We start from the raw sequence: 23,549 nt of genomic DNA on the forward strand, positions 1-23,549 counted from the left end.
ATTCTAGTTATTTACAAACATTTTCCTAAAGGGAAAACTCTCAGAGTTGGGCCTATACATGAGAAGAAATTAGGAAAGAAACCTTAAGCAGAGACAACAGTTTGCAGAAACACAGAAGGATTAGATAGCACAGTGTGTACATAGGGAACTAGGATCCCTTTGATACTATTGAGGTATAAAATTTGAGACAAAAGGGAGGCAGTAAGAACTAAGAGGCTGTGGTCTCTAACAATGACCTGCGATTTCAATTATTTTGCTACTAGTAAGTAAATGTGGACACTAGTTTTTCAAGGATGGGAGTGATGAGATTAGCTCTTCATGTAAATGGATGGTGTTGGTTATGGTGTGAAGCTGGCATCAAATAATGGAAAGGAGCAGTGAACAACTCTAAGGCTTTTTCTATGCTCTATCAGGAGATAATGAGCAATGGAACAAGGGTTAAAGCAGTTAGAAGGAGGGAAGATTCTAAAACCGATGAGGCAGTAAAATAGGTTTTGGTGGCTGAGCAGATGGAGTGTGTGAGGAAAAGGCAAGAATGACTCTGTGGCTTCTGGTTTGGGTCACTAGTAAATGGTGGTGGCTGACACAGTGAGCAAGCACTAACAAGGAGCAGGGGATTTGGGGGAGGGGCAGAGTTAGTGGGAGGGTGTTTCACAGAGCCCTGGTCAGGCTGCTTCAGGCAACACCTTGTGATGTAGCATCAGTGCGCCTGTAAGGCAACTAGTCCTAGACTCAGTGTAGACTGTGCCTATTTGCCTGATATGAACTGTGATCAAAATGACTTGGGCTTCTGTTCTATTGTGAAAGCCTCATATAGGTTATAGAAATTCCACTTTCAATAATTTTTAAATACTTTCATTAGTCACATTCCACTTAAAAATAATGATAATGCCAGGCATAGTGGCGCACGCTTGTAATCCCCGTGCCTGGGAGGCTGAGACAGGAGGATCACGTAAGTGCAAAGCCAGGCTCTGCTGACTTAAGAGACCCTGTTTCCAAATAAAAAATATAAAATAGGTCGGAAGTGTAGCGCGGAGGAAGAAGGCCCCTGGGTTCCATCCCCAGTACCACCAAAATAAATATAAATACATAAATAAATAAATAAATAAATAAACAAACAAATAAAAAAATTATTGCTATGTAGGCCTTAACAAATAAGGCCATTTTCTTTTTCTTCCTCCTCCTTCTCTTCTTCTCCTTCTCCTTCTCCTTCTCCTCCTTCTTCTTCTTCTTCTTTGGTGGTACTGGGGTTCCTGGAAACCCTTCTACCTCTGGGCTACACTCCCAGACCTATTTTATATTTTTATTTGGAAACGGGGTCTCTTAAGCCAGTGAGGCTGGCTTCGAACCTGTGTGATTCTCCTGTCTCCACCTCCCAAGCGCAGGGATTAAAAGTGTTGTGCCACCACACCCAGCTAAATAAGACCATTTTCTTAGTGAGAAAATAAAATTATTGGATGGGCATGATGACACATACTTGTAATCCCTGCACTTGGGAGGTGGAGATAGGAGGATCCCGCAGGTTTCTGGGAGTGTAGCCCAGAGGTAGTAGGGTTTCCAGGAACCCCAGTACCACCACTAAAAATAAATAAATAAATAAATAAATAAATAAATAAATAAAATAATAATAATAATAAATAAATAAAAGTCTCTACATTTGTGCTGAGAGTGGAGATTGAATTGGAATTTGGGAATGGGGTAGGAAAAACAGGTAATAATTTTTATGATAACATTGTAGGTCTGAAAGAGTCCAGAGGGGAAATGGGAAAATGTATAGTTTGGGGCCTTTCCATTAAACTCAACATTTGGGACCCTTACCTTCCAGGTATACTAGGAAATCTCAGATGTGTTTGTGACTTAATCCTCACAACACTACTTATTAATGAACCCAGGTCTCAGGGAGGAAGTGATTTGGAAGTAGCTTCAGAGGTAATGAGTAGCAGAGCTGGCATTTGATTGTATGTCTTCTTTTTCCAAAGCCATTGCTTAGGCACTGGGTCACTCATTATAGTGTTTGTTTTCTGTTGGTCTGAAGATGTAACAAGCATTTGGGATTCTAAACTATTAAATTTCAGTGATATTTTTCTCAGCCAAAGACTCTGAATACTACTGTCCATGGATTCACTCCAATGCTTGCTGTATTTCCAGAAGAAACCTTCCAAGAGATTCATTTTTAAGGTTTGGCTGAAGGACTTTTAGCAATTCAGATGTCAGTGATGCTCCCACAGTATTCTGCCTGCCATCCCTAGCCCATGCTTCAAGAGTCCTGTGTACACTTTAATTCCTCATTATCGCTTTGTTTGTCCAATGTGCCAACAGCTCCCAGACTACAGACCTTCTCTTTCTCTTTCACAAACTCTTAGAAATACTGATGTATTCTGATAAAGGCATGTTATCTTCACTGCTGTGTATGTCAGTCTAGTGTGGAAGAGTCAGAAAGTAACATGTAACATTCTGTGTGTGTGTGTGTGTGTGTGTGTGTGTGTGTGTGTGTGTGTGTGTGTGTGTGTGTGTTACTGGGGAGTGGAGCCAGGGTCTTTCCATCTCTGAGCTACATCACCAGCCCTATTTTATCTACTTTTTTTTTTAAAAAAGGTATTTCTAGATGCTGAGGCTGGTCACAAGTCTGCAATTCTCCTTTTAGCCTTCCAAGTACTGGGATTATAGACGTACATCACCACATTCTTCTTTATTTCTATTTATTTAAAATTGAGAGCCAGATGTGGTGCCACACATTCATAATCCCAGTACTTGGGGACTGAGACAGGAGGATCCCAGGTTTGAAACCAGCCTCAGCAATTTATGAGGTCCTCCACAACTTAGTGAGACCCTGTTTTAAAATGTAAGTAAAATAGGACTAGAAGGTAGCTCAGAGGTAGAAAGCTCCTGAGTTCTGCATCCAGTGCCAAAAATAAATAAGTACATACATACATAAAATTGAAATTTATCTTTTATATATGTCATGAAATGGAGATGAAAAAATGAGTCATAGAAAGGAGAAGAAAATGATTTTTATGGCAAATTTTAAAGACATGGCTTAATATTTTTAGATTCATGCCAATTACTTAGTGTGGTTGTTTTTTCCAAACACAGTCACTAACAGAGTGTTTTTTAAAAGTCCTTAATGATCTCAGTACTTGAGAGGCTGAGATAGGATGAATGCAGGTTCACCACCAACCTCAGATACTTATTGAGGTCCTCTTCAACTTAGTGAGACCAAGAATAAAAAATATGGGTGGGGTGTAGCTCAGAGGTAGAATGCTCCTGTATTCCATTCTCAGTCACATAAAATCACATCTAAAGCTATTGATAAAAATGTCAGTACATAGTAATATAAACGCTTATAACCATTTAAAAGTTTAAAAAATATAAATTATTTTTAAAATTAAAGTTAAATATACAGTTGCCAAGTTCACAGCTTTGAAAATTGTCTACTGGAGAAAAAAATGTGACTTTCAGTTATTCATGTATACAAAATAAGGACATTTAAATGATGTGCAATGAGGCTTAAATTATCTGGAAATATGTTTTGGACTCATATATATATTATATATATATTTATTTATTTATATAAAATATATATATATAAATATATATTAAAAATATATATATAAATATATATTAAAAATATATATATTTTTTGGTGGTACTGGGGATGGAACCCTTCTACCTCTGGGCTACACTCGTAGACCTATTTTATATTTTTTGTATGGAAACAGGGTCTCTTAGGCCAGCACGGCTGGCTTCAAACCTGCGCGATCCTCCTATCTCCACCTCCCAAGCTCAGAAATTACAAGCATGTGCCACCATGCCAAGTCTTGGACTCTCATAATTTTAAGGGGTTATTCTTTTTTTTTTTTTTTTTGGTGTTATTGGGTTTCCTGGAAGTCCATCTACCTCTGGGCTACACTCCCAGACCTATTTTATAGGTTTTATTTGGAAACGGTCTCTTAAGCCAGCACGGCTGGCTTTGAACCTGCGTGATCCTCCTGTCTCTACCTCCCAAGCGCTGGGATTACAAGCGTGTGCCACCACGCCCGGCTTAAGTTCATTCTACAACTATATAGCATGCATGCCTGTAATGGATTATCTGAGAGTGATACAAAGAGCAGTAGCATTTCTGAGTTTTGGCTCTTTTCAACTTACTGGAGTGATAAACTGTGACCAACTCTTATATAAGGCACCCTTCAGAAGATGGTAAATAGAAATCTGAGAAACTCATGTCTGCATATTAAATGGAATAATAAACAAAACTAAGTCTAATGTGATAAACTAGGTGCTTCATAGAAAAAAAGATCCTTGCATTGATCTGTAAGAATGACAAGAGTAAAGAAGTCATGATAAAATATACAGGATAAATAATATTATCTCTATCCATAAGCTGAAAGTGTTGCACATTTTTATTTAAAGAGATCTATGCAAAATGACACAGTATTTTTTTTTTTATTTTTTTTTACTTTTCCATATCACATGAAGGTGTCCCAAGTGTTCCTTACTGATTCCACATGTACTTTTTGGACACTTACTGAGTGCCAGTGAAACTACTGTGACAGATGAGATAAAAAAAATCACAGATGCAGCTATAGAAGCCATTGAAAGACAGGGCTACCAACAGTGCAGGGTCTCCAAGATCAAACAAATGAAGGGTTCCAAGGCTGCCGATGTATCGGCTACTGATCACTGATGACCTTGACGGGAAATAAATCAGCAAGTTGCAGTCAGAACAAGACTGCAGTGGCTGAGAGTGTAAGAATGAAATGAGAAGTTATGAATACAGATAGCTCTTACAAGGAAGTTGACAGTGAAATGTAGAAAATCAAGGGGGAACTCAACCACAGGCCCAAAGGCCAGGCAGACGTATCCTCAGGAGATTCTGTCTGTCTCTGCTGATTATAAATGGATAAAATGAGCCTGCTTCTTAGATTAGCATGCTAATCTGAATGCAATGATTGTATCTTGGTTACTTTCTGGTAATGTTTTGTGTTGGGGCTATGTTTTTCAGTATCTGCGAAATGAAACCACATGTGTTGCAAACTCCATCTGCTCAGTAGTGAGATTTTTCTAAATCAGAATAATAAAAACGATGAAGAGCTAAACCTACGCTAAATTGAAATGGCATGCAATTTGTAAAAATAAATTGTTTGTAAATAATATAATATAATTAACACAGGAGGTTTCAATCCTTGAGTAAATGTCCCTTTTGGTAGCAATTAAAGAAGCTTGTGTCTTTTCCAGGATGACTGTTAAAGAAATGGATACTAGACTCTTTTATTTCCTTCTCTTTTCAATTAGCTTTATTTTTACATCGGAAGAATATTGTGTAACTCTATGTTATTTTAGTTTGATAGCATTTTTATAGAAAAGGTATTAGGCATAGATTACTATGAAATAAAGGAGAGTTGGTCATACCTAATTTCTATTGCCTTGAAATTTGGAACATATTTACTAGTGGGAAGTACTGGCTCACATACTTCATTATCTTTGATAGAACTTAGATCCAGAGTGTTGACTTTAGCTAACTGAATTTGTTTTCACTTTTTAATCATAGAATTTATATTTAGTAGTTCTCTTTTTTCTTTTTCTCTGTTTCTCTTTTTTTCCACACACACACACACACACACACACACACACACACACACACAGACATACCCTCAGTGAAATATTTATGCAACTTATGTCTCTTTGACTGAACCGTAAATTATTTTTGTAACTCAAACAACTTAAAAAAATATCATGTTCGAAAGAAAATAATTCAAGGAAACTGTATTAGTCAGTTTCCCATTGCTGCAACAAATATCTTAGACAATTAACTGTTCAGAAGGAAATGCACTAAGTGTTGTATACATGTAGGGTAGTATTGCTTTAAATCTCACTACATTGTAATGTATAATTACAACGCATCAACAAAAAAATATTTTAAAAAGAGAAAATGCTGATTTAGCTCACCATTTTTCCTTTTTACGATCAGTTGGTCCCATCACTTTGGTCCACTTTCAAGGGTGCCACATCATGACAGGAATGAAAGGAGGATCAAACTACTTATATCACAAGCCAGGAAATAAAGAGACCCAGACACTGGGATCCCACAGTCCTCCTTGAGGGCACATGGCCGGGGTCCTAGGCCCTTACACTGGGCCCCTCTTCTCCAAGGTTCCATTATTTATCAAAATCATTGTCTCAGGCATTCCTAGTGAAAGCCTCTGAGACTGGGACTTTGAGGGATACTCACCCTAAATAGTAAAGAAGTTTTTTCAGTGAAGCAGCCACTTATCAAGAGATGGATTTAAGACCACCTGGGGCTAGTAATGGTTTAGCCATTAACACCTGAAGTGGGGTGGTGAGGCACTGTCATCAGAAACTACAAGAGACTCCTGTAGATTTTTCACATTAACAGAGGTAAGGAGTTTGAAAAAAAAAAAAAAAAAAAGCCAAATACATGAGTTTAATGTCTGGGAGCCAAGAAAATAAATTCCAAGTACCCACTACCTTTCTTTGATTTGCCTGAGTTTCCTGTTTCCTATTTGTCATACTCAATGAAAAGTCAGAGACTGTGGAAACATTCTTATTATTCAAATTAAGTTTATGTCCCTAAAATAGGAGCACACAAAGTCCACCTGCTACTGTTTCATTGCAAGATGATATCAGTCCAGTTATAGATCTGCAATTTGTAAATATAGCCAACAATTATCTCTTTTATATAAGGTTATGGAGAAAATGTTCCCATTATCAAAAGTTAATTAGGTCATTATGTAGCTTAAAAAAGATTATCATGACTACCTTCTTCAACGACCTATTCCTTTTTCTCTTTATTTTTTCATCTTGTTGACTAGACATGTTACTGATGGTCCAAACCAAAACTATACTCTCCCCAAATTTTCTTCCTTTGCATCATTTTTAAATTAGAATGTTATAATTTTACTTTTTTACTTAACCAGTACTATTGCTCAGAGAATCACATGAATTCCAAATATATTGCTCCATGACCTTTTTTAGATAGTAAAACCTTTTTTTTTATTTCTTGAAGATGAGATGTGTCATCAGGCTTAATATAGTGACTGTGTCTTCTGTTACTTTGTTTTTGTTTTGTCATTTATAATGAACTCAAAATAATTAAGGGATAAATTCCATCATCCAATTCAGAAGAATGGAATTTTTATTATTTTTGTTGGAGACAGTAGGCCAGAGAGTGGGACTTCTAAACCCAGTTACCTCATTATTAGAATAAACAGGAAACAAAAAGTGTCCAGTGGATTGTTGGCATGAGAATGAGAGAGAACACTTTCACTTTACTCCTTAGTTTCTAGAATTGTCCCTCCTGTCTCTGCAGAACGTGACTTTGCGTGATTTAAGATGGCATCACACCTTCAATGTTATTGTCAAACAAAAGTACTAAACCAAGGTACAGCACACTATTTCACTCTCCCCTCAATCCACAGATATAAAGCAAATGGAAACATGATAAAACCAGCAAATTTTCCCCAATACTGAGACCACAGCCTTTCTTTTCACCATAAAATATTTTCTGTTTATAGGCCTTGCAGTATGAGTTATTATGATAATGGACTTGTCCTTCACTACGTCTGCAGATAGTAGTGATGACAGGACTGTAAACAGCAAGCCAAATGACTTCCAGAATATGTGCCTCTCTCTGCACAACACCTATGCTGCCTCTTCCTGATGGAAGATTCTATGCAATCCACCTGCCACTGGGTAGTCACTAGTCTACTGGGAAATCATATTGTACCAATTGCCCAGGGCTGGCCATTACCTTTGGCAGGTAAGGGTGGGAGCCAAAGGCTGATTGACATGCCTGCGGGAGTAATCTATGGATTCAGTTATTGATAGGTAGGTACTTCTGCTGTGGAAGCACTCTGCTGAACACTATGGGAGTTCCTAATATGTTCACATTTTTATCCCTTCTGATTTGTCAATCCACTCATCTTTTCTAAACATTCTTATCACTGCTTTTAATTTTATTTTTACCTATTTGTGATCTGGTGCACGTTTATTTTTTTATCATGCAGGAGTCAGGATGGATCCAGTCTGTAAGCCAAATCACAAAAGTGGACAGCTAAATATTATGATCAATATTCTGCCAACTCAGATGATTTATGTTTGTTACTGCCTTTAAGGATCCAATGCCATCCTTGAATCAGATCACAGTACAGATCCTATCCACTTCCAGTCTGCATCAGGCAGACATACCCATAAGCCAGGCCTGGGTTTATCTACTTCTCCTTGGGCACTTGTGTTTTCTTTTTGTTTTTGTTGTTTGTCTATTTTAGTTCCGTTTCTCCTTTTTTTCTTAAACTATGGAAGAGATGAACTCTTCTAAAGTGCCATGGTAACCTTCTGTTCTCTATGTATGTTTCTAGCATCACAGTCATGGTTCCAATTTTTCTGTTTTTCTCTATCATTTCTCTGGTGTTCAGAAGAACCAGGTCAATTATATTTTACAATTTTTACAATCACAGTTGTTGTAGTAACTGAGTGCCACCAACACTTGTTTTCCCAACACCATTCCCCTCTACTTTCGTTCTATTTCATGTCACCAAAAGTGATAGTTGATCACTCTCAACTCCATTTCTTGTTCTTAATTATCTATTATCCAATTCTATCCTGGAAAAATTATTATTACATTCCAGACATCTACATAAAACCTTCTCAAAAATCTAATTTTGAGGGCCTGGTTTTGGAGTCCACTGCTAGTATTAATTAATGTACCTGTCAGGATTCCAAAAGAAAGATTTTAATAGGATCATTTGAAAGAGGATCTATTTGCAAAGATAAAACTTAAAAAGATAAAGGTACAGGGAAAAGAAATGTGCTGTAATCGAAACTAGTAGCAGCCAAGCCATTGGCACCCTACAAGCATAGTGATGAGCCATTACCCGGCACACAGGAGAAAATTGTGTGGAGGAGGCCCTGTCGGCAGAAGTGGTGACATCATTTAAATTTCACAGCCAGCCTGAGGTGACATTGCAGGATGGAGCTGAGAGAATAACTAAGCTGACTTTACTCCCTTCCTTCTAATCTCCTGCCAAAGCATTATAATGATCTGCCCTTTGGAAGCCAGAGGGCATGGGGGCCCTTTTGATGTAGTTCACACAGATTAACTTTCAGGTGTAGAAAACTGGATAGTGGGTCTTGGGTTATATGAAATGTGTTTCTTACTCTATTTCCTTAGAGCTTAAAATAGTTTAATGAGTTTAGTGAGTTCTCAACTCATTTGGTGAGAGAATGAAAAAATAATTGTATAGAAATAAGAATGAATAGTAATATGTGTGTGGTTTTGGCCATATCATACTCCTCAACCATTTTTTCCATTCTCTCTATCCCAGTAGTGATTCCATATGCCCTGTCCGCATTGCTCAGAATCCATGAAACTCTAACTTCATTCCTGCATTCTGTTCCTTTTCTGCATCTGTTTTTCCTGGGTTTAAAGGGTAATTTGGAAAGAGTGAATTCTCAGGAAACTTGATGAAATCCAGAACACTGCCCATCAACTTCCCTGAGAATTCCACATGTACGTGGAGGTTTCAAGGACAGATGTTTGTGGGTCACTGAGCCCACATCTCTACAGTTGGTTTCAAATAACACTCATTTATTCTAGAGGAGCTTCTGCATTCTCACATCGCCCACTGGTGGTCCCCAGACGGAGAGAGGCTTGCCTTCCTGATGGTAAATGACTCCTTGGTGCCTAACATGGTTATCCCTCGCTTCACTGGAGCGCTGTATCCCAAAGCAAAGCAGTATCCGTATCCTAAGGTAAGGAACATGGAAGTACCAGTTTTTTCCTTCTGTCTGCACAAGAAACTAGGTGTATGGTGCACTTGTTTTTCATGAATAAGTTGTTTTTGGAAGAGGAAGCTTCTCTTACGTGGAGACTGATTATTTTTGAGTTTTCAGTAAGTAGTCTAAACAATGCTGGTCAAAAAGAGGTAGAAATGATTGTGGGGTGGGGGCTTCCACTTTTGCTGCATATCTTTCCTTCTGAGGCCTATCCTTTCCTGTGCTTCTCACCTTCCCAGATGACTAGAGGGTGAGAATGGTTAAGAGGCAAAACTTATGGTGGGACAAGGGTTTCTCCAATGTGGATCCTAAGGGCCTAGAAGTTAGTTTTTTACATGGGAGGGAAAAGGGCTGTGGTCAAATAAGTTGGAAGTTCTTAGCCAAAAAAAAAAAAAAAAAAGCTAACTTCTTTCTTTCAGATGATTTCTTACATCACTTAATATATTATATGTTAATATGTATTATAAATCTCCTATGAAAAATTGAGTAAGCATAAAGAATCTCTAGCAAGGAGTAGGCCAAGCATAAAGAATCTCAATAAAAAATAGGCAACGCATAAAGAATCACCCATAAAGAATAGACTAAGCATAAAGAATTTATTAGCATTAGTATTAATATCAGCATCATTTTGGCAGAGCATACACTGGAACGCAGTTTATAAAATGCTGGTGTTGAGTTATAGCCAGGCATAGATAAGATAGAGGAAAAGGATTTTTTGAGTAAAAGATTATGAAAATCCAACCCACACAGCAAAACTATTTTCAACTGTTGCATGAGGCTCCTTGGAATAAGGGGCAAAAAAACCAAAACAAAACAAAACAAAAAAAACCTTGAACTTGGGTTTTCTTTGTTGGCACATCCTTAATTCCTCAAGGTCTCTATTTCAAACTTTTTGAACCCCTTATGCTTTTATAACAAAAGGAAAGTTTCACAGTGAGACTGTCTTTATGTTAGTCATGTGAAAATGTCTTACAGAAAACTTCTAAATTCTACTTTGCATATTTTAGCTCTTAAGTAAGAGAGGATGCTGATTTTACTTAGAAGCTGTTTTTATTTTATTATTATTTTGTGTGTGTGTTTGTGTGTGTGTGCATTTGTGTGCTACTAGAGATTGAACCCAGAAGAATTTTACATCTGAGCTGTACCTCCAGCTCAAATATTTTATTTTTATTTTGAATTGGGATCTCACTAAGTTCCAGAGAGCCTCATGAGGTTGCTGAGGCTGACTGCGAACCTGTGACTTTCCTGTCTCAGCCTCCCGAGTACTGGGATTACAGGCATGCACCACAGCTGCTGGCTAGTAGTACACACAGAGGGAATGAAATCACAGAGAAGACAAAACTTTCTCTTTCATTTTTCAAGAGGAGTAATGACTTAGTGAATCATGTAAACGTCATATGCATTAGCTCCTCTTCAAGTTCCCTTCTCTGTTATCGAACCAGTGCTTGAACTTGGAAACTCTCGTACTCACAATTTTAGCAAGGCTGAGGACAAAAATGAAAAGAAACAGCTAAAAAATTGAAATATACTATCAGTAAGTCAGAAGACACTGATACAAATATAGAAAAATTATTATTTAATAATTTGTTATTTAATCAGTAAATATTATCTATATAAATTGTAAGTAATAATACATTTATGTTTTTAGGGAAACTACTTTTTTTCTCCTTTGGTCTTCATTGCAATTGCCTGTGTTTTACAAATGGGCAAACTGAGATTCAAAAGGCTAAGTGCTTTTATAAAATTCATAGCTATTTTTAAGAACAACAACAAAAGCGACTCAAGTTTATTGATGCCATACCTCTGAATAATACTGCCGGAGGGAAACTCATGTTTCAGAAGACACAACTTAAACTAAAGTAACTTCTTGTAAGGATAACATATTTGTGGATCTTTCTTTGTTCCATTTGAGCCCAATGACTTAGCTGTATATGGGTAGTATTCTTAGTCTCAAACTTGTGAAATGCAAATATAATATGATGAAGGTTCTGAGTACTAATGACTACTATTGAAGAATTTTAAAAATAAAAAGGAAGCTAATATAATAGCAGACTAAACTAAGAGAAAGCGTCCCATCCTATAAGTGGTTGCTATTTGGAACACCTGCTCGGGTGTTTCAATAAGACTTAAAGAAAATTGGCCTGGTTTTTGGTATTTGTCCATAATTTTCAATATCACTTTGGGTGCATTTTTTAATTTTCAGGAATGCTGTTTTCTACTCTGGCTTCAAAAAATTTAGTTGTTTCTATGACAGATATATTGTTTCAGTTTGCTGGTATGCAATAAACTTTCAAAAAGTGGTACTTTAGAAATTGAAATCACACTTCGTAAGTTCATACTAAATTGCACTTTAAATTAAACTAAATTAAAATTAGTTCAGCAAATACCCAATGTGGTCAAATTTACTAATGAAATACACTAAGCAAATATGTTTGCATTTTACTTAATTCAGCATGATTCAGAACTCATAAAATACCCTATCATTAGCAATTCAGCACAAAAAAGATGCACAGTTCTATCTCAGTAACCTCAGGTTAATCTTCTTAATTAAAACATTATCTCATTTAATGACAATTTAGTTGCTAGTAAAATAAGGTTAATTATTATTGAGGCTTGTATTTCAGAATCATAGAGGAAAGAATTTTGTGGATTTGCAGTATTAGTGGTAAATGTGACTGTTAAAACAAATAGACAAACTCCTCTAATTTGCAAACTCTTAAAATGATTCAGTTATTAAAACGTACAAATGAACTTGCTATGTGCACTTAATTTTACAACCCCATGGAAAAGTGAAAGTGTAACTGAGATTATGATTGGCTTAAGAGTTGAGTTTGGGGAGCCTGATATTTCCATTGAGTTGTTCACTTTTTGGCTGAAGACTGACCCCTGTCTACACAACTTTTAATTTGTGTTCAGGAGAATCTAATTAGGATATTAATGATTCTGCACTCATATAAACCTACAATGCTACTGACAAAAAAAAAACTGCCTTTTAGATAGAATAATTGATGTGTCTTTGACACAGTATGTCATAAACTATGCATCACTGGTCAGGGTTCACAGAGATCAGATTTAATTTGATTTCCTTATTGCTTTAATCAGTATATTGAGTGACAAAATATCAGCACACATTTTCACTAACAAGATAAGAATTAATGTCACAACAATAACTATCATTTTAACTCATTACTGTATCTAATTTAGTCACACTTTATAACCATCATTTTTGTTTGTTCATATAGTAAAATTGATATTTACTTTTGTTTACAAAGAGGAAACCTTTTTTTGACTCAAAATGTTGATTTGTGATGTTCTCAAGAAATCTGTGACTCATTTTTAATAATCCAGTAAATAATAGTAGAGAATCTTACGTGCCTTTCCATGGTCCACATCAAATAAAAGACAGAGTTAAAATTTAAACTCAGATTTCTCTGAATCTCAGAACAAGCTAAGCCATTTCTTAAAATGTGGTCCTTTCACCAGGTCCAGGGAGTGCCAGCATTTTATAGAAGATGGGTTTCACTAAAATCTGTGAAATGGATTATGTTGCTCTTGGTTCTGACAACTCTGGGGTTTTAAATGCCAATTATTTGAACATGAATATGTTCTGTCCCATCTTTCATTCAGTTTTTTTCATTCTCTTTAGATTTTTATTATACTTTTATTTGTGCATTGTAATTATACATCGTAACAAGATTCAAAGTGATATATGTGTGATGTGTATATGCGCACATCACTTGGTGTATTTCCTTCCATGAATCTGCCCTCTTCCTCTTCCTCTCTCCCCAGACATGTTAGTGAGATGGTAGTGAGACCTAACTCATCTTACTTTTAATTTCCTTATCATTTTTATACCTTATATAACCTTATTTTTAAGCTTCAACCATAGCACAAAAATAATGGTATATTATGTAGAAACACCTTGAGCCGCAGTGACCAGCTGATTTGAAGCATCAATTATTCCTGCAGATGTTTTTTCATTCAGTCATTCCCTCAGTGAGACGTGTTTGAGAAATGTCTTACCCTTCCACTTTGTGCTCACAGTGAGTTTAGAAAAACTCTGGAGGCCATTCACTGAAATGAACTGAAAATCCAGCTAAGAGTATCCTGGATTTAAATACTAGCTCCCCTTATTTATTTATTTTTGCTTGTTTGTTTGTTTCTCTGTTTATTTTTTATAGTACTGGGGATTGAGCCTAGGGGCATTCTACCTCAGAACTACACCCCATGCTCTATTTTTTATTCTTTATTTTGAAACTGGGTCTCACTAAATTGTGGAGGGCCTAAGTAGCTGAGGCAGGCCGTGAACCTACAATCCTCCTGTCTCAGCCTCCCAAGTACTGAGATTACAAGCCTGTGCCAACAGAAGCCACTCTAACTCCCTTATTATTATTTTATAAAGTTATTTATTTATTTATTTTTGCGGTACTGGGGATGGAATCCAGTGGCAGTCTACCTCCGAGCTACACCTCCAGCCCTATTTTTTACTCTTTATTTTGAAACAGGGTTTCACTGGATATCAACGGGCCTCACTAAGTAGTAGCTGAGACTGTTTGCGAACCATGATCTTTCTGTCTCAGCCTCTCAAATGCTGAGATTATGAGCCTGCACCAACAGGACCCGCTCTAGTTCTCTTTATTATTATTTTATTATTTATTCATTTATTTATTTATTTTTGCAGTGCCGGGGATGGAATCCAGGGGCATTCTACCTCTGAACATGGTACTCCAGCACTATTTTTTATTCTTTGAAACAGGGTCTCACTGGATTTCAAAGGACCTCATTAAGTAGTAGCTGTTGCTGTCTGCAAAGTATGATCCTCCTGTCTTAGCCTCTGAAGTGCTGGGATTATAAGCGTGTGTAACCACTCCTAGCCCCTTATTACTAAGTATTTTACCTCACAGTTTTCGAGGCTCCTCCACTGAGGATTTTCATATAAAATTATATTTTAGGATTGTAGTAAAGATATTTAGTGTGAAAATTTATATGATATCTTTTTAGCACATACTACATGCCCCAAACATGACAGCTGTTGTACTTGTTAATTATTATTTATTTAATAAAACTTTAATTCGCTGAACTCAGGTGGCATCTTGACCATGCCCTTTCTAGTCTTTATACCAGGGACTGAAGCATGGGAATTTGGATAATTGTCAAAGGTCAATTAAACAAAAGAGCCACTCCTTTTTTTCTCTTTTATTGCTGGAAATATGACAGAGAAATGAGGGCAAAGGATAATTTCTCACTGACAGAGTAAAGTTTAAAAGAAAAGCCAAGAATATTAATACAGCGGAATAGGGTAGATTTTGTGGGATTTTAAACATGTGATACATGCTACATTTTCCTCCTATCTTCTTTTATCTCCTCCTCCTCCTTCCTCCTCCTCCTCCTCCTCCTCCTTCTTTTTCTTCCTCCTCCTCTTCTTCTTCTTCTTCTTCTTCTTCTTCTTCTTCTTCTTCTTCTTCTTCTTCTTCTCTTCTTCTCCTCCTCTTCTTCTTCTTCTTCTTCTTCTTCTTCTTCTTCTTCTTCTTCTTCTTCTTCTTCTTCTTCTCCTCCTCCTCCTCCTCCTCCTCCTCCTCTTCCTCTTCCTCCTCCTTTTCTTATTTTTCCTCCTCTTCTTCTTCTTCCTTGTTATTTTTTAATTAGCGGGACCTTTCCATTGCAATCCCCATTTGATATAAGTAGTGGCTTGATCTAGTGGTAGTTTTTACATCTGGCCCACTGGTGCAATTCTAGGGAAGGAATGTATCAGTACTGCCTAATGGATAAAATCATCACCATTTCTTATCACCTTTAATTATCTGACTAACCTGCTTGATAGGAAACACTCTCCAAAAACAATTAAAAACCATTATGTTGCTGAATTTAAAACCATTTCTGCTTCATAGAAATTAAACCTTTCTCCCCTACCACTGTAACACATAAAGTAAATGAGTCAAAATGCCTTTTTTTCCCTCAATGTAGTCTCATGCTTAATATCTTTGCATTACAACTTTCATTTTCTCAAAGGCAGGTCAAGTGAACCCAACAATAAAATTATATGTTGTAAACCTATATGGACCAACTCACACTTTGGAACTCATGCCACCGGACAGCTTTAAATCAAGGTATGCAATTTCAATTTTACTTTTACAGGGAAACAGATATTTTCAATCCAATTATCATTTTGTTGCAATTGAAAGAGAGATGTGATAAGCTCAACAATTCCACTTGCAAATAAACGGAGGTTGCCTCCATTAGTGAGAAATGAAGTCATTCTGGTTGTTTGGATGTTCCCAAAAAGCATTTAGTTTAAAGTTGATTAGCAGCACCACAAAAGGAAATGACTAAAGATACTGATACTGAGAACTGAGATTTTTGCTGGAGATGTGACAGAGAAAGGAGGACAAAGGATAATTTTCCACTAAATTTTCTTTCAGAAAATAGTTGCTCCATTTTTTTAAAATGGTGCTTTTTAACAGAGTATAATCTCCCTGAAACTTGTGTAGTTTTTCCAACTTTTCCCCCAAAGCTTGCCAAGAATTCTCTAGTATTCATCTCCAGGCAGAGAAATTTAATGAGATTTTGTTTCCAATTATGCTACTTCAGAAGCCTTCATTTCTAAGAACAGAGAGAAAAGAAATACATTTTATGTGTCAGAAGCATAAATTTAATATTAGCAGTCTTCAGTAGTGAACAAATAATAAAAAAAAATATGGGTATTTGAAAATCCCAAATGCTCTCAAACTTCAAAGGAGAGTCTTTAGAATTTTACAGATCTGTGGAAATATATCGCAGTCCTTGAGACAGATTTAGGAAAATGGTTTCATGGAATGTTAAATGAAATGGGGCTAAGCTCAAAGTTTCTTCAAATGATGTCTATTGTCAATGCAGGATGACTGATTAAAGTAAAAATCCAACTGTAATATTGACAGATTTAGGATAATTTCCTCCCACTTGAGAATCTTTACAGAGAACACAATCTGTTGTAGAGAAATTTTTTTTCCTGTTTGAAAGGTAATAAAAATCTAGAAAATACAAGTGAAAGACCCTCTTAACTACCTAGTGTAAACTTATTATTATTATTATTATTATTATTATTATTATTATTATTATTATTATTGATGGGAGAGGTAAAACCCAGAAAGAACAAATGGTTGAAGCAGGATCTCAGGGCTAATTGGTCGTGTTGGTAAGACTTTAGTCAGTCCTTTAGCATCAAGTTACAGGACATTTCATCCACATGATAATATAAACCCTTAAAGATTGGTTTGAATTCTCACATATAACTGTAGCAGTGTTGACCAAATCAGATAGATACCTGTATTTCTGAGTTTGGTCTGTCAGCCATGAATGGTTCAGTCATGAGTAACGTCTTTATAGAAACTATCTTTAGTTTGTATGGCCCTTACTCTTTTTTTTTTTTCCTTTTGGTAGTTTAATGCTCAGAATTAACAGAAAAGAGCATTGGGTTTGGAGTGCTTGATTCACATGTGTGCCACCATTTTACTATGTCACCTTGGAATAAGCCATTGTACCTCTCTCAGTGCCTGCCTCATCTTGAACCAATAATTTCTAGGTCCCTTTATTTTTAAATCCTATCGCCTGACATGGTGGCGGAGACAGGAGGATAGCGCAGATTCGAAGCCAGCGCACTGGCTTAAGAGACCCTGTTTCCAAATAAAAATATGAAAATAGGTCTGGGAGTGTAGCCCGGAGGTAGAAGAGCTTACAGGAACCCCAGTACCACCAAATAAAATAAAATAAAATAATCCTATCAATGTGGATCACGTGCTTATTTCCAATGTAATATCCATGCTTCTTTCCAATAGAAGCTAGTTTATTCTGGCCTTGATTTTGTTACCTATTTTTACAAATAGCTAAACATGTATAAACTGATTTATTAATGATATACTTTCTTCATAGCCTCTTGTCATGAGGGTAGGGTTGATTCTTCAACTCAGGATCAATGGGGTCCTTGACTTACACAAAGAAAAAGAATTTCAACAGAAACATAGACAGAAATTTATTTAGGAAGGTAGGAAATACCCATTCAAGGCAGAATATGGGACACCTCAGCCAAATGTGATAGAGGCCCTTTTGAAAATACAGGACTTTTACAAGACTTTCCTGAGGGGTGGGCAGTAGGAGCTGTGTGATGATGATTACAGTTCAGTAGTCACAGGTGGTTTAGGACGCGTCAGTTATCTTCCAGGTCTTGACCTTCAATGTCTGAACAATAGGTAGCTATTTTGTTTAAACTGTTCAAGGACAGCCCTCAACCTCTGAGGTGACTGCTCTTCTAAGTAGTGCCCCAGAAGATTCCTTTTTAATGTTATCTCTGTTGTCTGATGAAGACTGGTTGTATGTACTCAGGGTCCCTTGAAAATTCCTCAGAAGATTTAGGATCTGACAGGCCTTGCTTGCCACTGGCTTCCATATTAAAGTTACATTTTTCAGTCTATTCATTTTCCATCCCGGTATGGTTGCTGTGCATATTTGTAATCCCAGTATTGGGGAGGATAAAACAGGAGGATTGCAGTTTTATGGGCAGCCTCAGCAAGCTAATAAGGTCCTCCACAACCGATTGAAACCTTGTTTCAAAAATAAATGAAGTAGGCTGGGCGTGGTGGCGCAGGCTTGTAATCCCAGTGCTTGGGAGGCTGAGACAGGAGGATCACACATTAGAAGCCAGCCTCAGCTACTTAGTGAGGCTCTCAGCAACTTAGTGAGACCCTGTTTCCAAATAAAATATTAAAAAAAAGGTCTGAGACTGTAGCCCGGAGGTAGAAAGCCCCTGGGTTCCACCCCCTGTACCACCAAAAATAAATAAATAAATAAATAAATAAATAAATAAATAAACAAACAAACAAACAAACAAATAAATAAAAATAAATGAAGTAGATCTGAAGGTGTATATCAAAGGTAGAATGTTATTGGGCTCTATCCCATATATCACAAAAAGTAACAATAATAAAATAAAATTACATTATCCTTGTTTTCCTGTATGTCTCATTTCTACCAATTTATTTTAAATCTTCTCTCCTCATAACTCAAATATGATCACTGGTTAGCTTTCTTCTCTTTAATAAAACAACTGCAATGACAAGAATAATAATTGAATATACTCAATTATTATTATACATATATAGTGTATATATGGATATATAAGAAAGGGATTAATAAGATAAATATAGAAAGGTATTATTTTATGACTTGACTTATTAACTATATTCTCTGATGCCCACCCCAGAGAAAAATTTGTTTGGAATTGACAGTCTTACCATTTTTTATGGTCTGTTTATTTGTAGAGTTGGTTTATTTATTTTTAGTGCCTTTGTGAGGCATTATAAATAATACTTATATAAATAATGTAATTATTTGCATATACTTATAAAAATAATGCAATGTATTTTAATGCTTCTGTGATTGAGAAAGGCCACCAAGTTAGCATCAGTATTCAGTAGACCTTCCTTCAAACAGATATTTATATTCTAATCCGAGGCTATAAAATAGATTTTAACTCATTTACATGGTTTTAGAAAAGAAATTAAAAGGCAAAATAACCTATGGAAAGTTGTAATTTTCTTTCCCAATTTCATCTTTCTTTTTTTCATTTTATTTACTTTTGAATCCTATGTACAACTAAAAACACTTAATTAAATAGAATTAGAATAAGAACAGAGCCTGCCTTCAGTAATAATTTGGTTCATACTTATTGCTATTCAGTTCTTCTTCATTTGAATCATAGTCTGTATTGATTTTGTAAAGAATTCAGCATGGTAGGACATAAAGCAACAGCCCTTGTCTAATAACCCCACAATTAGAAACAGTGGGCATTAGATGCTTCATCTCATCCTGAGAGTAATAGAGATTTGCAAGTTTTTGTACTAGGGGTTTAATATAAGCACTCAGTGTCTGTATTAGAAAACTTAAATATAAAGTATATAAAGCTCTAGTGAAAAGATTTTTAATGATAATAAATGATGCAAATATTTTCTATAGATTAGGCAAATGTGTCACATTATCTTGAAGAAATGGTACATTGACCTTTGTGTTCAGATCTCTCCAGTCTGAAAGGTAAAAGTAATAATTTTTTTGTTTGTTTCTTCTTACACTGAGTCTTTAGCATCATTTTACTCCTATGAAATCCTTCTATGGTCACTCACCTTTGTGACCCATTGTTCTCCACCTGCATCATTTATGTGACACTGTCATTTTAATCCTGTCACTTGGGCTTGACACTGTCATGCTTTCTTTTCTTATTTCACTGAAGTATGTCTAGCCTACAACTCTTATTCTTCCAAGGAATATCTATGCCTTTCAAGAAAATCTAATTAACAGATTCCTTTCTGTTCATAGCAATGTCCTAAATGACCCTTCTTACGAGTAATACTTAGTTATTAGCAGAGGCCATTGGAGAACACTAGCTGTCAGCAAGTCGTAATTGTCATTGTAATACACTCATGGGCAGAATTTCTGGGCAGTCTCAAAGAGAGTGACCTCAGGACAGCTCTATGTGCACAAAGATTGTGTGAGGAACACAGAGCAGTGATAAGGTGGAAAGACAAAGAGAGCACAAAGGGACATACCTGACTGCAGGTGTCGCTGGGGTCTCCATTCCACATGCTTGTGACAATTAGATCTTCTGCGCCAGACCACCCAGCTGATATAAAGTCTCTGTTGACTTGAGTGCAATGCCTCTAACCAGCTTGTCTCTGTCTCTGTGGCTCAAGAGGACCAGATCCTCGAGGACTTCCTGGGTAACCCAGAGCCATGGAGACTAGGAACAAGCAGGAGAGCCAGTTATAAGAAAGGGACACTTCTGCTGGCCACTGGTCATGGAACACCAGATCTAATGTGTTCACGAGATGGAGTTCCAGGAGGACAGCCACATCTGCAGCAGGCAGGCCAAGGAGTGTGACATTTCCAGGTAAGGGAACTATTAGAATTACTCTCTCATTCAGAGAAAGCCTAACTACTTGGAAGCAAATAGACTATGTCCATATGAATCATAGGGCGGTATGCACCTAAGATTTTGGGCCAATGGAAAAAAGTGATTTAATTACTACACATATCCTTCCTCTCTGCCTGTGTCTACACTTTAATTTGTGTTTGAGGTCTTTTCAACATTTTAACATGGAAATTTTAATGCTTGGAAATTGTCCCTTATAAGACCTTACAAATTCAATTTTGAAGAAAATTTGTCACACTTGGATATAAATGAATTGCATACTAAGGTACCACACACCAGATTAAATTGTGCTTATTTCAAAGACAAATTATATACAAACACAAAAAATAAATACATTATTTAATCAAATAGCAATATAAATGTATAATTATATACTAACAACCTTTAACTTAATAGTTTTAAGTCTAAGTTAGAATCCCTTAAAAACTCAGTTATGCCAGACTTGTACTATTGTCTTTTATTTTCCAAATATAAAATCTTTCTTGAAAGTTACTCTTGGCCATCAGTGGCACTTGATATGATATGACGTGTGAGTGTGAAGACCTTGCAAGGATTTCCTAGCAACATTTCATCTGAGGGCTGTTTTGAAAGGGAAACCACTTGATACTAGTATTTGAGCCTAATTTTACTTGGTTTTTATTTGTGCATTATAGTCATACATCTTAATGGAGTACACGATGATAGAGGCATACATACATACATGAGTCACTCATTTAATTCTTCTCCAATTCTCACCCTATCCCCACTCCCCTCCATCCCTCTCTTGTGTGGCTTAGTGATTGACTTTAAATGTTTATGAATGTACATCATAAACATTTGGAAATTTTCCTCTTTTTCCCTCCCATTCCCATCAGTTAGGTCACTTTATTTACTCATCTATGGTTTCTCCTTCTTTCTCTAGAGTTTCTCCTATGACTCATCTTCTCCCTAGCTTTTGCATATTAAAGAGAGCATCTAATTTTTTTACTTTTCGTGACTGACAAATCTCACTTAGCATAATGTTCTCTAGTTCCATCTATTTCTTTACAAATGACATAGTTTTGTTTTTCTTTATGGCTTAGTAAAATTCCATAGTTATGTAATCCATTCATCTGTTGTTGGACATCTTGGCTGGTTCCATAGTTTGGCAATTGTGAATTGTGCAGCTATGAAAATAGATACACATAGATTAGTTTGGTAGTTCGGTTTTCATTCTTTTGGGTAGATACCCAGAAGTGGTATTGCTGGATCATATGGTAACTTTGTTCTGAGGATTCTCCATACTGTTTTCCAAAGTGGTTGCACTAATTTGCAATCCCTTCAACAGTGTCTTAGAGTTCCCACTTCTCCACATCGTCGCCAGCATCCGTTGTTGTTGTTTTGAATGATTGCCATTCTAGTTGGAGTTAGGTGAAATCTCAGGGTAGTTTTGATTTGCATCTCTCTGATTGCTAATGATGTTGAGTATTTTTTCATGCATTTATTGGCCATTTGAATTTCTTCCTTTGTGAAGTGTCTATTTAGTTCACTTGCCCATTTTTGATTGGGTTATTTGTTTTCTTAGTGCTGAGTTTCTTGAATTCTCTGTATATTATAAATATTAGTCTTCTCTTGGAAAAATAGTAGGCAAAAATTTCCCCCCATTCTATTTAATTTGTTTTACTATTTTGTGTGTGTGTGTGTGTGTGTGTGTGTGTGTGTGTGTGTGGTACTGGGGTTCCTGGAAACCCTTCTTCCCCCGGGCTACACTCCCAGACCCATTTTATATTTTTTATTTGGAGAGAGGGTATATTAAGCCAGAGAGGCTGGCTTTGAACCAGCATGATCCTCCTGTCTCTGCCTCACAAGTGTGGGGATTATAAGCATGCGCCACCACACCCAGCCTTGTTTTACTTTATTTTAAAAATCATTCATGTTACTTTGTCATCTCACTTTGCACAAAATATCACTTTAACTAATTGAGACCAATTTCTGACTAGGCTTGAAAATCAGATTTGTAGATTTTTTTCATAAATATATTCTCCTTGATTTTGCAGTTTTTGATTAGTGTTTACAATATTCATGTTAAATTTTAATGCAATTGTGAATATTTATACCTGTCATTCAGAAATGCATATTTTCTAAATTCACCACATCTTTTCCTGATCATGTACAGTAATCACTGTACTTTTCCTCTAAGCTGTCAAGACATTGTTTCTTGCAGGATGACAAGGCCCATAGAGTTTCCCATAGACTGTGGCTAAGCAAGCTGTACTTTTGGCTCAAAGTTGCTTTATCATTTGTTTAGGGCACTATGTATTATGATTTCCTGGAGTTTCTAGGCAATTTTCAAGCAGAGCTCAGCTAGTTGTGAAAGCTGTCAGATTTCTTGATGAAACCATAGAAGACAATATGACAAAACTTCACTTGCATGACGAGTTATACTTGACATTTGACAGATACCTTAACTTTGACAGGTTAATAGGTTTTCTAAAGGAATCACTAGTTACACAGTAGTATAGGGAGTTTAAGATTCATGTAAACAGGTTTTTAGTCCAGATATATTTAAAAACAGGTGGTTTGTGTCACCAAGCTTTTCTTCTGTAGGTGATTTGTTCCAAACCACATAAAACTGGTTAATTGGTGTCATTACATGACTCATGAATGGCTCTTTTCAGGCATTTTCTAAAATAACACATCTATTTGAAACTGGAAAAATTTGTAGAAAAGATTTCTTCATTTTCTCTTTATTATTATTTAATCATTATTAATAAAACTGTATTCTGTTGTGTATGGGTTGGAAGTTTTGTGATATGTCAACTTCCAAACACAGAATCTGTAATGT

General features: G+C 36.3%; 1 protein-coding gene across 5 annotated transcripts in view; it reads left to right on the forward strand.

Annotated features, from left to right (window-relative positions):
* Window positions 1-23,549, forward strand: part of DPP10 (dipeptidyl peptidase like 10) — a gene marked incomplete at both ends in the record, with an annotated part of 1,533,989 nt that overhangs the window by 1,435,970 nt on the left and 74,470 nt on the right. For all 5 annotated transcript variants that reach the window (XM_080690187.1, XM_080690189.1, XM_080690186.1 and 2 more), the window contains 2 exons: window positions 9,614-9,768; window positions 15,802-15,899. In XM_080690187.1, coding sequence (XP_080546313.1) covers window positions 9,614-9,768; window positions 15,802-15,899 — 253 coding nt within the window. The remainder of the gene's footprint in view (window positions 1-9,613; window positions 9,769-15,801; window positions 15,900-23,549) is intronic.

This window comes from Muscardinus avellanarius (genome assembly GCF_963383645.1).
Source record: "Muscardinus avellanarius genome assembly, chromosome: 2".
Lineage (NCBI taxonomy): Eukaryota > Metazoa > Chordata > Mammalia > Rodentia > Gliridae > Muscardinus > Muscardinus avellanarius.